The 13,746-nt window shown below is 38.7% G+C and overlaps 1 protein-coding gene across 1 annotated transcript in view; it reads right to left on the bottom strand.

Annotated features, from left to right (window-relative positions):
* slc8a4b (solute carrier family 8 member 4b) overlaps window positions 1-13,746 on the bottom strand; it is a 198,947-nt gene that overhangs the window by 76,786 nt on the left and 108,415 nt on the right. Inside the window, exons 8-12 of the mRNA XM_041779975.1 lie at window positions 12,227-12,337; window positions 10,715-10,867; window positions 7,372-7,468; window positions 6,979-7,170; window positions 4,437-4,629 (exon numbers count right to left, since the gene is read on the bottom strand). Coding sequence (XP_041635909.1) covers window positions 4,437-4,629; window positions 6,979-7,170; window positions 7,372-7,468; window positions 10,715-10,867; window positions 12,227-12,337 — 746 coding nt within the window. The remainder of the gene's footprint in view (window positions 1-4,436; window positions 4,630-6,978; window positions 7,171-7,371; window positions 7,469-10,714; window positions 10,868-12,226; window positions 12,338-13,746) is intronic.

Genomic DNA, 13,746 nt, shown 5'->3' on the forward strand with positions numbered 1-13,746 from the left:
ATGTGGTATCATATCATCTTTTATGGATTGGAGCTCATGAAATTGAGCCGAAAGGCCCCCCCCTACACACACACGCACACACTTCCTTTTCCTCCCCTCTTGTCAGTTCAGCTCCACTGCCTTTTAGATTTTTCCAGAGAATCTTAAACAGCACTGGGCTCACCCATTTTTCATCCAACACCCACCCACATCCAAGTCCATCCTCTTAGTTTCATCACTTCTGTCTTTTTCTTAACTTTTCAGAAAGCTCATCCCTACTGGCAGGATTAAAACAAAAAAAGGAGGTAGATGCAGGGTACCTAAACGCAGAGAATAAACAAAACTACTGCAGGATGAAAAAGTACCGTAGGAGGGAGAAGAGAGAAAAGAGGGTGGTGTGATTGTGAGTTATGACTGGGTGGTGATTGGACTAAATTGCCTTGGCAGTAAGTCCCTTTTCTCTGAGTAAAGGGTCAGACAGAGATGGATGAGGAAGATGAGTAGAGGGAAAGTTCAGGGAGTAGAAAGAAGAAAAGAAAAGGGAGGAGGACAAGAAAAGAGGAGTTAAGATGAAGACAGTGGGCGGGGAGAGGGGGGATAAAGGTGACAGTGTTTATAAATAAAGGTGAAAGAAGACAGGGGGAAGATGCAAATGAGAGGAATTGAGGATGTGCAGAAGCACAGGGATGTGAGGTGAGGTTGAAGGATCTGTAAACCACCTGTGTGGATGAAATATAAAAATATAAGGGGATGCTAAATGTTAGGCAGAAAGAAGGGGGAGAAGAGGTGAAGTGCCATGGATAAAATTAGGAAAGGAAACTTTTGACAAGAGGCTCTACGGTGGAATGATGAAAGAGGAGAAAAAACACCAAAAAGAGCAACAGCAACAACAACACAAATCTGTGAAGCCTTGCAGACTAAGCCTCATTTCACTGAATCTAAACATGTTCTACTTTTCAGTCCGGGTATGCACAGGGCAAACTCAGGACATGTGTTTGCTTATTTTGAGTTAAAGGTGCAGTGTGCAGTGTTGGAAAATTCAGATTCTAGATCACAAATCTTGCCTCAGGTGTTTGATAATTACTTCTTTTTGTTTGTAAAAACATGCAAAATGCAAAAAGCTTTTTCTAAGTTAATAAAAATGAAACAATGTTGTATGAAGACTAATAATGATGGGCCTAGCTACAAATATTATGTCCAATTTTTACCAAGTTTATTCAGCTAAATGTTACAAGGCACTGCAACTTTCAATGACTGATTTGGACTGTTGGTCTGACACCTCAACTTTAGAGCTTTCTTTACCTGATGTTGACGGATTTTCAATAGTATGAGTTTGAACTCTGGGTTTATTTTAGAGGCTCTCATGGAAATTAAATAGGCACTTTAAAAATCTTTATTCCTTGAAAAGTACCATTTTAATAGTTGAATTATAAAGAGCAACTTAAAGCTCACATTAAGTATGTATTGTTAAAATATATATTTGATTTTAGCCAATATCAGATATGCCATTATTTATGGATTCATTTTAGCCTATACTGATATCGATACCAAAATTTAGATATGTTTTACATTCCAAAAAATTCCATCCTTTGAACACACCTTAAGGTTTGAGGATGCACAAAGAAACACACTTTAAAGTCTAAAGAATGAGGATGAATAGAGAAAATAACCTAAACTGACGCAGGTTTGTGTTTCTAAGTCTAAAACTTTACTTACTTATAAGTATAAATAGCCACATTTTACAGTCAACATATGCCATTATTAACAGCCATGTACATTTAGGCAGAAATTTTGAAATCTTTTAGTACCGAATTTTTTGCATGTATCTGCCGATACTGATGTCAGGCTGATAATATAGCACATCTGTAAATATGTTTGTTGAACGTCAAATTTAACAGTCTGTCAGAAATAAACTGTGATTTTTCACACGGTGGTGATGATGGTCTTGAAAGCTGCACTCCAGGGGTGCCCAAACTTTTCCACTGGGGGTCACATACAGAAAATTTTAAGGATGTGGGGCCACTTTCATATACCTCACTGTTGTGATACTGAAGACAGAAAATCCAGTCTAACTTAGGTAAAGATGTGCGTAGTAATTGTCCTGTCAAAATGTTTGTTTACAGAATTAGCACTGTAGCACTGCCTAGTGCTGAAACTAAAATACACACAAATCCAAAAAAATTTCATACCATCTTCACAAATATATATATATATATATATATATATATATATATATATAAATATATGTTTTCTTATTGGCATACAAGTAAAGTTTTTGTTAGCTTCCTGGACAAGCCCCCAAGGTAACACAAAACAGATAAATACACACTATAATCAAGCTCCAGCTTCATGTTGTAATGTGCCCAATTTTTCACTGATGTTATAGAATTTGCTGCAGGGGTGTCTACACTACCCTGCTGTACTCACACTTATAGAAATACGGTGCATGTATAAAATACATTCATTTTTAATTTTTGCATTTACAAACACATTGAGCTACTATGCCCACACCTGGACAATGAATTTGTAAGGTGTAAAGCTGTTTCCATGACCTATGTGTATGACTCTAAACTCTTCCCTCTCTGCTTCAGTCAGTTTGTGACATTAACATGATTTTACTTTGTATTTTATCTGTTTGATATCAATATGAATTCCTTCGCCATTCTTCACAAGGTCAAAGCCCTTTTATTGCTATGCTGTAACTAAGACATGAGTGCACCGAATATTGAATAAAGACAGATTTAACACTGTTTACACTGCATGTGTAGGAGGGAGAAAGAGGAAACCCATAAAAATGTAAAAAGGAGCTTTAATCCTGAAGCCTATTGTTGCTCTTTATAACTCTCAGGTCAGGCTATGCATTTATAAAACCCTCTGAAGTCTGCAGACCTAAAGTGAACACTGTTTCTGATGAACAGTCCTGCAAGCTGAGTGTGCACTCAACACCAAATCAGTCTACTGCTGTAATTAAAGTAGAAAATGACAAGTGTACTGAATGCTGCATTTGTTGAACGTGTTCTCTGTGGGAAAAACTGAGAAGATTTTCACAGAGGTGAGGTTTGTTGTCCACAATGGTTCATTAAAGGAGAGGTGCGTGCATCTTTGAGATGCAAAGACAGTTGGTTTACAACATCATTGCGTAATTTGTGAGCTTTTCTTGTGCTCCTTATTCTTCTAGTGTGAGATGACATTCCAGCACACATTTGTACAATCACAACATACATCCTCAGCCTTGGAGACTGAGAGCAAACTATGTGCTGAAGGGGGAAGTGTCCTAATAAAAAGGAAGAATGTAGACTTTTAAAACTATTTCTTTTCATCAGCAAACACACATGCTACTCTGCCCTTGTAGTGACACTCAGGTTTAGCTGTTGGATGGTAACGAGCTTCATATTCATTTTTACATTCTGGTCTTGCAGAACTGTGCATACATTTGTAATCCTATATATCTCAGCACGCTCAGCGTGAGTGTCCATCCCCCTTCTCTGAAGCCGTAAACGCAGTTACACTTCACAATCACCATAGAAATTAGGTGGATCTTACATGTTATTCTATTATTTAAACCCTGGAGCCAAAGTCTTGACCCTCAGACTGCTCTTTGAAGGCAGAAATTTCCTCACTCTCAAGGTTTGCTCCTTACAAGGACAGACACAGTCGTCCTCTCAGGGCAAAGCACAGATGAACAGCTTTTGAATGGCCTTGCCAAGAGTTGTCTTCCTTTGACACAGCTACACACACACACACACACACACACACACACAAATGCATTTGTTGTATTATTTTCCCTCTATTTTGTGATGCTTAGGCCCTGATTACTACTACTGACCTTGTCATCAAGCAGCACTTTAAAGAGAATAAGCCGGCATAAGTTATCGCTGCTTTAAACTGGTCCTCATACAGATATAACTTCAACACCACACACACGCTCTCAAACGCATACACACACTCAGAGGCCTTGCTTTATAAGCCCCAGGAGGCTCTGAGGAAACTGCATTCCCAACCGCTTTATGTATTGGTCAATTTAACACCGCTAACATCAGCATATTAAAAATGCATGTGCCCAAGGACGCCAGAGCAAGTGTGTGCGTACTAACAAACATGTGTGCAAACACATTAATGCAGAGTGGCCTACCTTGAAGAGTGGCAACATTATACTGTTATCTACCTAATAGAGCTATTTTTACAGCCAATGGATGTTACCACTCAATTAACCTAAACAGCAGCTCTGCCTGAGAGTCAATCATGAAGAAAGGAAACTGGAAAGTGTCACCGGCAATCAGAAAAGGTGTCACTCACCTATTGGTGCAACAGCAACGTCTTTTATGTTTTATTTTAAGAATTATAGTGGTGACTAGAAAAATAAAATTATGTGAGGAAGATGAGCTTTGTTTTATGTTCTGTTTCAAAGTTTGCTGAAGAAGTGCCTTAACAAGAATTGACAACATGTCTGTACTTACATCGTCTCATCATTCTGAAACTCCAGCTTGCCAGCAGCCAATTCGTAGTCCTCTCCACCCTTGGCGGTACCATCCACAGTTCTGTAGGGGACAGCTACAAGGCCTCGGGCACCTGATGTCCTAAGCACCTTCACTTCCATCACTCCAACGCTCTCGCTCACCCTCTGACTGGCGGTCTCAAAGGTAAAGATACCTTGGAGGAAAGAAAGAAAGAAAGAGGTTAAAACAGTACTGGAAAATGGAGGAACAGTAGAAAAATGTAAATTAAGCTTGATTAGCACCTACACTTGCACTCACTAGCTCTCTAAGGTGTCCCATAAATATAATGAAAGGGATAATAGATTACCACCCACTCTCTTTAGATGAAAGATAATTAGCATTAGGTAAACACCCACTCAGCCTCTATGCCTTTAATTCTCCTTGGGTGTTATCAAACCTGTAACTGAAAAAACATTCAGGGATCTGGATCTCTTTCAAGCTTCTTGTTAAGTTTCTTTCTTTCTCTGGTTATTCTGGGACTTTAAAGTGAAGCAGCAGACCCATGTAAATTTAAAATTAAGCCAGTGGAATACACACATTTTTATTAGAATCATATTGTTAAAATTATCACAGAACCATTTACTGGTGTCTCATGTTGAGTTTTTCACAGGAGGTTAGAGGAATAGCTGCTTCATAAAAGCAGATGAAACAATCCTCTGCTCCCTTGTTTAAAGAACGTACTTGCAAACTGTTGCTGGGACAAACTTTAAAAGATAACCTAAAAGCACTGAACTTAGCCTTTCCTCGCACATATCAAAGAAACTTGACAGACTAAGATTTAAGGTGGTTGTGTTATTCAAGTTACTGCTAGAAATGTTGAAAGTGCCTGTTTTGTTTTTTGCTTGTAGTTCCTCTGAGGTTCACTTGTTTACAAGGTTTAAAACTGAAAATGGAGCGTATAGCCTAAGGCCATGGAGTCAAGCGCTGCCATATAACTGAGATCAGCTGATCGCACACAAGCCCTTATCAGCTGACGGCCACCTGATTTGCTCTAAGCATGCTATTGGCTAATTTCACTCATGCTGCCATTTCTTAACTGCTCTAGCCTTGCTACAATTTGCTGCAAGCTGCTTTTAGCAACCGTCCTCCACCCCAGCTCCTCCTTTATGCTTTATCTGACTATATCAATGCTATTCTGTTGTCACTGATGCCTGATTTGCTCTGGGTTTATTGTTGCTTCTCTCCCTGCCTAAGGCATTCCCTGTAGGCACAAGAAGAGTGCTGTTACTTGATGCTTTCCAAGTATGCTTATGGAAGGGCAAGGGGATCCCAGAATAGCCACACTGCCAAATTATAAACCACAAATCATGCGTGTCTCCTGACAAAGTGGTCCTGACTGCATTGTTTGTTTAAGGCAGTCATATTTTCATTAACGTAAAACAACATTTGATGCTAGGACAAGGAGAGGTCTGTTTCAGGCTAACATCTTGCTACTACAATTGGCGGAGTGTTTCTCTGTGTTGATTTGCACGCCATAGCATTGCTCCAGTTGTCCCTGATACCTCTCAGGAGACTTCTTGGGTGTACTGGTTTGAAACTGGGGCCATAATTTTCACAAATATGTACAGATTTTTAATAAAACCTTGAAATGTGATCATACAGGGACTTTTGCTGTATTATAAGGTGATTGTTGAATGTTATTGCATCTTCTTGCAAACAGGGAGCACCAGAGTAATATGCAAAGTGTGGGTGTTTATGCGGCAGACCTGAGAAAGCTGGCGCAGGACTGTTACTTCAGTGATTCACTGAGAACGATGTTGAGAGATTGTTTAATCTGCAGCATAAGTGAAGACAGGATACAAGAGGCTGCTGACAGAGGATGGACTGAGTTTTGAAAAAGCACTCAAGATTTTTTTTTTCTGAAGGGAGGCGGCAAACAGAGACATTGTGGATTTACATGGCATGAAAGAACCTGGTAAATGGTAGAGCAGTGGGGTTGGTGAACAAGGTCAGAGACGAATGACCAGAGCTTCAGCCGGACATTAGAAAATGCTACAAATGCGGTGGAGAAAACCACCTGGCCAAGGACTGAAGGATTGCCAATGGAAAATGTCACAACTGTGGAGAAGTGGGACACATAAAAAGAGCCTGCAGAGGCAAAGCAGTGAATTACAGAAATACTGCACAGTTTAAGGGGGAGAAGAAGAAGTATGGAAAGAGATAATTTCATACAAGAGGAAGGAGGAGATAGTGAGAATTAGGACGTTTTTACTATGTATCACATTAAGGTCTTCACACATTGGGTCTATAATTTTTGGATGTCACATGCACTCAAACCTTATCCACTAAGTCTGATGTGTTTTATTTGCATTAAAATAAAATTTGCCAAATTTCAAATTGGGCATCACTCAGCACACACTCATGCGTCTTAATGCTGTGCCAAGTTGGAGAGGTGGACAGCAGATTCCAGTTTGTCTTCAGTGATTTATTCTGAAAGCATTTCCTGGAAAATTTTTCCATTAAACTTCAAACAGAATCATTTTATTTCAGGGCTTCCTCTGACCTGCGTGGTCGTCATCGTAGATGGTCACTGTGGCTGTGTGGTTGTCACCCAGCACAGCTTTCGGGGTGACACTTGCATCCAACGGTGCAGTGCCAATCTCAGGATAACCAACCACCCGAGGGTTACTGAGGTGGACGTAGAAGTACTCGTCTTCCTCAAATATGTCATCGTCAATCACTCCAACTGTGATCTCTGTGAAAAGAAGTATTAAATTGTTATTTCAATAAGTTGATTTTGTAACAGAAAAATTTACAGTACCATCTTTAAACAAGTTTATTATGACGAGTGGTGGGGGGGGCAGAATAGCAAAAGACTTCCTCCATTCAAACCTGTGTCTCAGTGTCTCTTATCTTGAAAATGTGTCATAAATTTTTACTGTCCCTGTCATTTTACCTTTGAGGGTCTCTCCTGGCTTGAAAAGCAGCGTTCCCTCAGCAAACTCATAATCCGAACCTGCGTTTGCTGTACCATCCTCCGTGCGATAATCCACCTGGGGGAGATACGAGCACAGAGAAGCGAAGTGAGACGAGGGAGAAAGAGAGAGAGAGCGAAGAGAGCCGTCAAAGATGAAACAGAAAGGGAACAGATATGAAAAGGGTAGATAAGCACAAAGGGAGAGAGGGAGAATAGAGAGCACAGAGAAGGAGAGAGAGGGATGGAGGAGAAAGAGATGGAGAAGAGGCATTTGGGGAGAAGAGAACAGAGGGTGAGAGAAAACAGGAGAAACAGCTTCATTAAACTGAGCCCTCTGGTCAGATACAGTCTGATAATAAAGACTTTGAAGATAGTACAACAAAACTTTCCCTGTATCCTCTTCTTCTTCTGTGTTCTTTCTTCATCTTATCTTTTATTAACCCCATCCATCCTTTAAAAAGACTTAAAAGCAAACACATTCCTTTTAGTTGCTCCATAAAAAGGTAAAATAAACAGTTTACTTCAAATAATCCGCTGCTGTTTGTAGGCGAAGCTGAGTCTCTGAGTGAGTGGTGGTGCTATTGTAGTCTTATTCTTGGTTTAGCTCTATTTTTAGCTCTTGATGAAATGTTTAAGAGTGACACCACTCTAAATTTATTTTTGAATGCATCCATCATAGAGGCTGATGTAGCTGGGTTTACTGAATACTGATGCTTTATAATGATTATACCATATTCCAGACACGGGAGAGTTGTTTCGAATATTTCAAACTGGAGATTAAATTTTTGTCTGAGAATAAATTCATGCTGATGTTATTAGAAAAGCAGAAAAACATTATCATGCAAATCATTTATGCAGCCTTTCAGCCAAAAAGTTTGGCTTCCAAATCTATTTTACTTCTTAAACACATTTATTTTCTTAAATTGAAGATTTTTTTTTTTTTTTTAAATACAGCAAATTATCAACTGGCTAAATAGCATTAATGGTAAGCATTAAATGGTATTTTAAACAGACATTATTGCCAGTAATTAATTTTCAAGTAAACTAGCAACCTGAGTAATTATTTTATGCTTTAATTTGAAGAATTTGGCTTTGAAAGCTATTTAAGTGAAAAGTTTTTTTGCTGTTACACAGTTGCAGCTGAACAGACAATGTGTATCTTTGTTTCCAGCTTGAAGCTTGTGAGTTATGCAAACTGGCATTAATGGGCTGACATAATTTGCATCAGGATGGTGTCAGTTTTCTTAAGTCAGGAATTGCTAAGTAAGTTTCTTAGCATAATTGTGTCTCTGATCAATGGTTTGTTCCATGAGGACTGAATAAATTTAACCCAAGTAATCATTTAACCCAGGCTGCATGCCATGACACCCGTCAGTCATATCACAGAGGTGAACAGCAGGTTAATGCACTTTAAAAGTGAAATTTAAAAAAGGTCAGTTTAGAGATATTTCAGATTATTCTTTTCAGCTGTTAAAGTTAAGGCAAAAAAGGCCAAAAAAATGAATTTAAAAGAAGTTTGCAGAACTCTAATTCAATGAAATATAACCGTAAATTAACCCCTTAAAGCCTGTTGTATCATATTTGATACATACTTTTATGATACCTATATATAATCAATATGATCAATAAATTACTAAAAAAATATTTTGAATACAATCTGATGAATGATAAAAATGCCCTTGAGTGGATTATGAGTTCTCAAAAACACCTAATGTATCAAACGAGACACAAAAAATGTACATGTTGAATTTTATGGAAATTTGGATTTTTTTGGATTTCAGTAGAAAGTGAAATAAACATTTCAGTCCCGAATTATTAGAATTTTCTGTCTACAATTTGTGTTTTCAGGCTTTAAGGGGTTAATGTATTAAATATACATGGAATATTGACATGCAATTTACAGTAAGACCACTGACATCTGCCCGTATTTTAAACAAGCTCACATCAGCTGTAGACAGGGCTACTCTCATTTAGTTTTTGGATTTGAAAAATCTTCACATCACTTCATCACGCGAGGGGCACGTCTGGCATGCCAGTGGCTTTCATCACATCAGGGGCTTCTGTTCAAGATCTGCAGCTGGATACTATTGAAGAGGAGCCCAACATGGACTTCCATTGACCAGGTGGATAAATACTCTACTATGCAGGATGCCACTGTAACAGGGCTCAATACTGCTCATGGTGATTAACGCTAGTCTTTATTATAATAGGGTATAGTCTTTATTATGATAATAATGAACAGCTGGTCTATTATAATAGGCCACAGCAGAGGATACGGTCTAGACGTGCCCTCTTTGTAAAGTGTCTTGAGATAACTTTGATAATGAATTGGCGCTATACAAACAAAGATTGAATAGCTGATTGATTGATTGGTTGATATTGACAAGTTAGCCATATTAGCTCAAAAGATACGAGGTTGTCTTTGTTGTTTCCAGATACTCCAATTGACAATAAGTCAAACTTAAATGGAAAAATTGTTGGTGAAATTTAGTAACTTTGAGTTATTGGCCAACTAGTGCTTCAGTTGCCAAACCTTTTCAAGTGAAAAATGTCATGTAGAAATCTATAGAGTTCAGGCTAACAAAAGTTTGCAGAATAGAAAAGTTGTGCTGTTCCAAGTGTGCAATCAAGCCTCACTGAAGAGCCCTCTCCTCTATGGGTAATAATTTCTCCTTCTCTAAAGTGCTGCTCTGCTGACATGTCTGATGAGCTTTTGTGTGGGCTAAATAGGCCACTTCACTTGACAAAATCAGCCTTAGACTAGGTAGACTACCGAGGCCCTGCCATCAGCAAACCTCCACAGACAGCACCGATGTTGCACCATCGCCTCATTTGTACACAAGAAGAAGAAAGGACGAGACACATTCTCGCAAAGCCCCTGTTGTGATAGTGAGCAGATCAGATATCACTCCACTGACACAGACTCTCTGTTGGAGACTTGAAAGGAAATCTCTTATTCAGAGTATCAGACCAGTGTTAAGCCAAAGATCAATGAGCCTCTGCAAACGGATATGTCTTTCTTTAAGATACAACCTGAGCTGAAAGCTAAAAACATGGAATAAAAGAAATTGTTGTGTGTTGTGTCTTTCACTTCTCTGTTATCACAAATTTCTATTTCTTCTCCAGCCGTAGACCGGAAAGAAACAAGGATTCTCTAAACCTCCAGAGAACGTTCTGGGTAAGATTGGACCAGAATGAAGTCTGCCAAAAAATGTGATTGAAATCAGTTCAAAGTAGATTTTTGTTTTCTCCTGTGTCTGCTCCTATCTGTGTCTTTTGGCGTCTCTGCCTCAGAAACTCATACATATCTGTACGCTCATACCTTCACAGTAACTCCAGGTTCTCCTCCATGTCTGGCGACAGTCAACTTTAAGGAGCCGCAGTTTTCAAAGCACTGGTACAAAGGGGGTTCAAACTCCAGCCTAACAGTGTGGGGGTCGTCCTCCCGGGCCTGGGTCTCATTGCTGCTCACCACCTGGAAATAAGGCAGACATGAAAAACAGTCATCAGGGTTTTTCCTGAGGTGGCACCATTCTGATCATGCTCATCCAGAACTTTCTGGGGGGGTCAGGGGGTATGCTACCCCAAGAGAAAAATGTGTATATCTTGAAGTTAGATACATCAATGTTGTTCCTCTTCAGGGCAAAATTGAGAGGCTAAATCGATTCTTTATGTCTCTTTGAGCAAATTTGTGCTCTTGTCGCTACTTAAACCAAAGATGTACCGATTCCATTTTGATTAGCCAACTCTAATTTCCAGCTGTTTCTTGGTCAAACTGTCCTCCCCATTTTTCCAAATTATTTCAATTTTATCCCATTGTAGCCAATTTTAACAGCTTTTCAACATTTTTCACATCCATTTTTTGCCCCTTTTTGCCTCTTGTAACTAACTTTTGCCCTTTTAAACTGCTTTTCACAATGTTTCGCCCAATTTTGTCACTTTTTAACCACTTTTGACAATGTTCCCTCCTATCATTAACCTTACCTGACAAATTTTTGCCTCTTTTAACCCATTTTTGCCACTTTTTAATGACTTTTCATAATGTTCCCTCCCATTTTTGCCTTTCTTGCCCCTTTTTTGCATCTCTTAACCAATTTTTGCCCTTTCCCCCAATTATTTTATTATTTTCCCCTCAAAGTTATTTCAGCTCCCCTTATTTTTTGGCATCCTAGCATTTGTGCACATCATGGCTTAGCCATGAAGTCTGACATTACTTTTCAAATATTTTAGTCAATGCACATAAACATTGTTAACATTAACAAAATAGGAATTTCAGTTTAAGAAAAGGGATTTACATTTTTATTTCTGCTACATTGTACTGCTTAAAAAATAAAGTTTATTTTAGTTGCTTTAATAAGAGTGATATTTTTTCAGGTTAAAAATAAAGTATGATTTTCACAGCTTCACTTTATAATGGACCATGATTTTCTTGACTTTCATGTGCCCCCCACTTGGCTGGGCCCCAGAATACTCTCCCCTTTATCCCCCCTTATGGGCGACCTTGGTTATGCCTCTGCTGTCAGGAAGAAAACCAGTAAGCTCTGGAAGTTTGTAGTTCTTCTCTTCCTCTTTGGCAGTTTTGGCGGCGACTCTCGGTGCACTGTTACTGACACAGCGCTGCTACATTGGTGTCATACCACCATTGCAGTTAAAAAAAAAATCCTTCTTGTGTAACATTAGTCAGGAAATAAGTTTTCATGATGTTAGAGTTTTTAGAGCTGGGGGCGGCAGGAAATATGCTGGAGAAACCAGGAAAACCCTGGTCATGATGGAGTCAGGTGAGTTTTGTTGTGCTGTGAACAACAATAATGAGGGGAGATAATGTGGGTCTCACCTTGCGGGCCTGGTCAGCGGCGTGCTTCTTGAGGATGTTTCCCGCTCCGATCATCATCCTGGTTGCTTGGATACGGTAGAATGCTCTGCTCTTCTGCTGCTGCATCAGGACCTGGTCAACAAAACACCATGATCAAATCTCGATGATCTACAACACAACTTTGTTGTGCAAGGTTAGTCTTTCCTTCTGTCAGACGTTCACTTCTAAAACAACTGTTTTAATTTAGAAGTACCAGACACCCTGAGCGGATATACATCCATACATTTTATACCCATTTTCCCACAAGTCATTTATGGTTGATTTCTTGAGATCTTGACTTGTTTATATAACACCCACAGAGTTGCACAAGCACAAAACAAACTTAATGATTGACTCAAAGGTCATCTTAAACACAATACCAATACAGTTCAATGTCCTTACTGCATATACTCTATACATCAGCTGTTTTTGTGGATGATTTAAGTTCTAGGGCCTCGCTGCATTAGTCAATATTGATCCTCCCTCACTGACTGATCAGAGGGTGCAAGACTTTTGATTCTGTCAATAATGATGGCAGAGGAGAAAGTAATCTTGGTCGAGGCTTAATGCTGTTATTCCTTTATATTATTATGATGCTTCCTTGCTTAAATTTTCCTGAAAAAGGCAAATAAAAGGCAGATTTCCATTATAGTTAGTGCAGGTGAGAAGTGCTGTGATACTGGGGTAAGACCACTACCTGGGGTCTGGGCATCCCTAATCTCTCGGGGGGGGGGGTAAGGAATCATGATTAAAAACATAATGTATTAGGGCCAACCTAAAAGACTTTTAAAATGAAGCAAATCTGTTCATTTTTAAGTGAAAAAGTTACAGATTTTTAGGGGAAAATAAGGTTATAAAGTTGTTTATTTACAAGAAAAAAACTCAGAATTTCAGAGTTTAAAAAACAGGAAATATTCAAGACTATCATGCATTTTCTGATTTTACAAAGTCTTGAATTTTGACAATAGAAACTCAAAAATGTCTTTTTTTAAAATCTTACATTTACAATAGTGTTAGGCCAAAAGTTAACAAGAAACCAAACTGAAAACAGCGGTTCACTACATTTTGGTTCACTTACATTTACAACTTTTACAGTAAAAAATGTCTGCTTTTTATCTTGTAAATTACCAACTTTCTAAAATTTAAACATGTTCTTAAATATTAACAAATCCTCTTTATTGTTGTTTTCAAGAGCTGACATAAAATACTGTCATTATAATGGATAGTTTATTCATTGATTTCTTTCCAAGTGGGTCTGGAGGGCTTAGCTTATCAAGAGAAAACAGGCTTTATTATCTCAAGAGATTTATTCTCCCAAGATAATGGAAAAAGAGGTCTCAAGAAAACAACCTGAAATGACACCTTATCATGGGTGAAAGGAGAAGAAAAACATGTGGATGCATGTCCGCTCAGGGCTTCTGTAAAAACTGAACCTCCCTTTGGAAAGTTTCTCTAGTCTGACAGGGAGTTTGCTACAGAGCCACTAAGGTTACTAAAGGTCA

Source organism: Cheilinus undulatus, linkage group 22, assembly GCF_018320785.1.
Source record: "Cheilinus undulatus linkage group 22, ASM1832078v1, whole genome shotgun sequence".
In the NCBI taxonomy this organism is placed as follows: domain Eukaryota; kingdom Metazoa; phylum Chordata; class Actinopteri; order Labriformes; family Labridae; genus Cheilinus; species Cheilinus undulatus.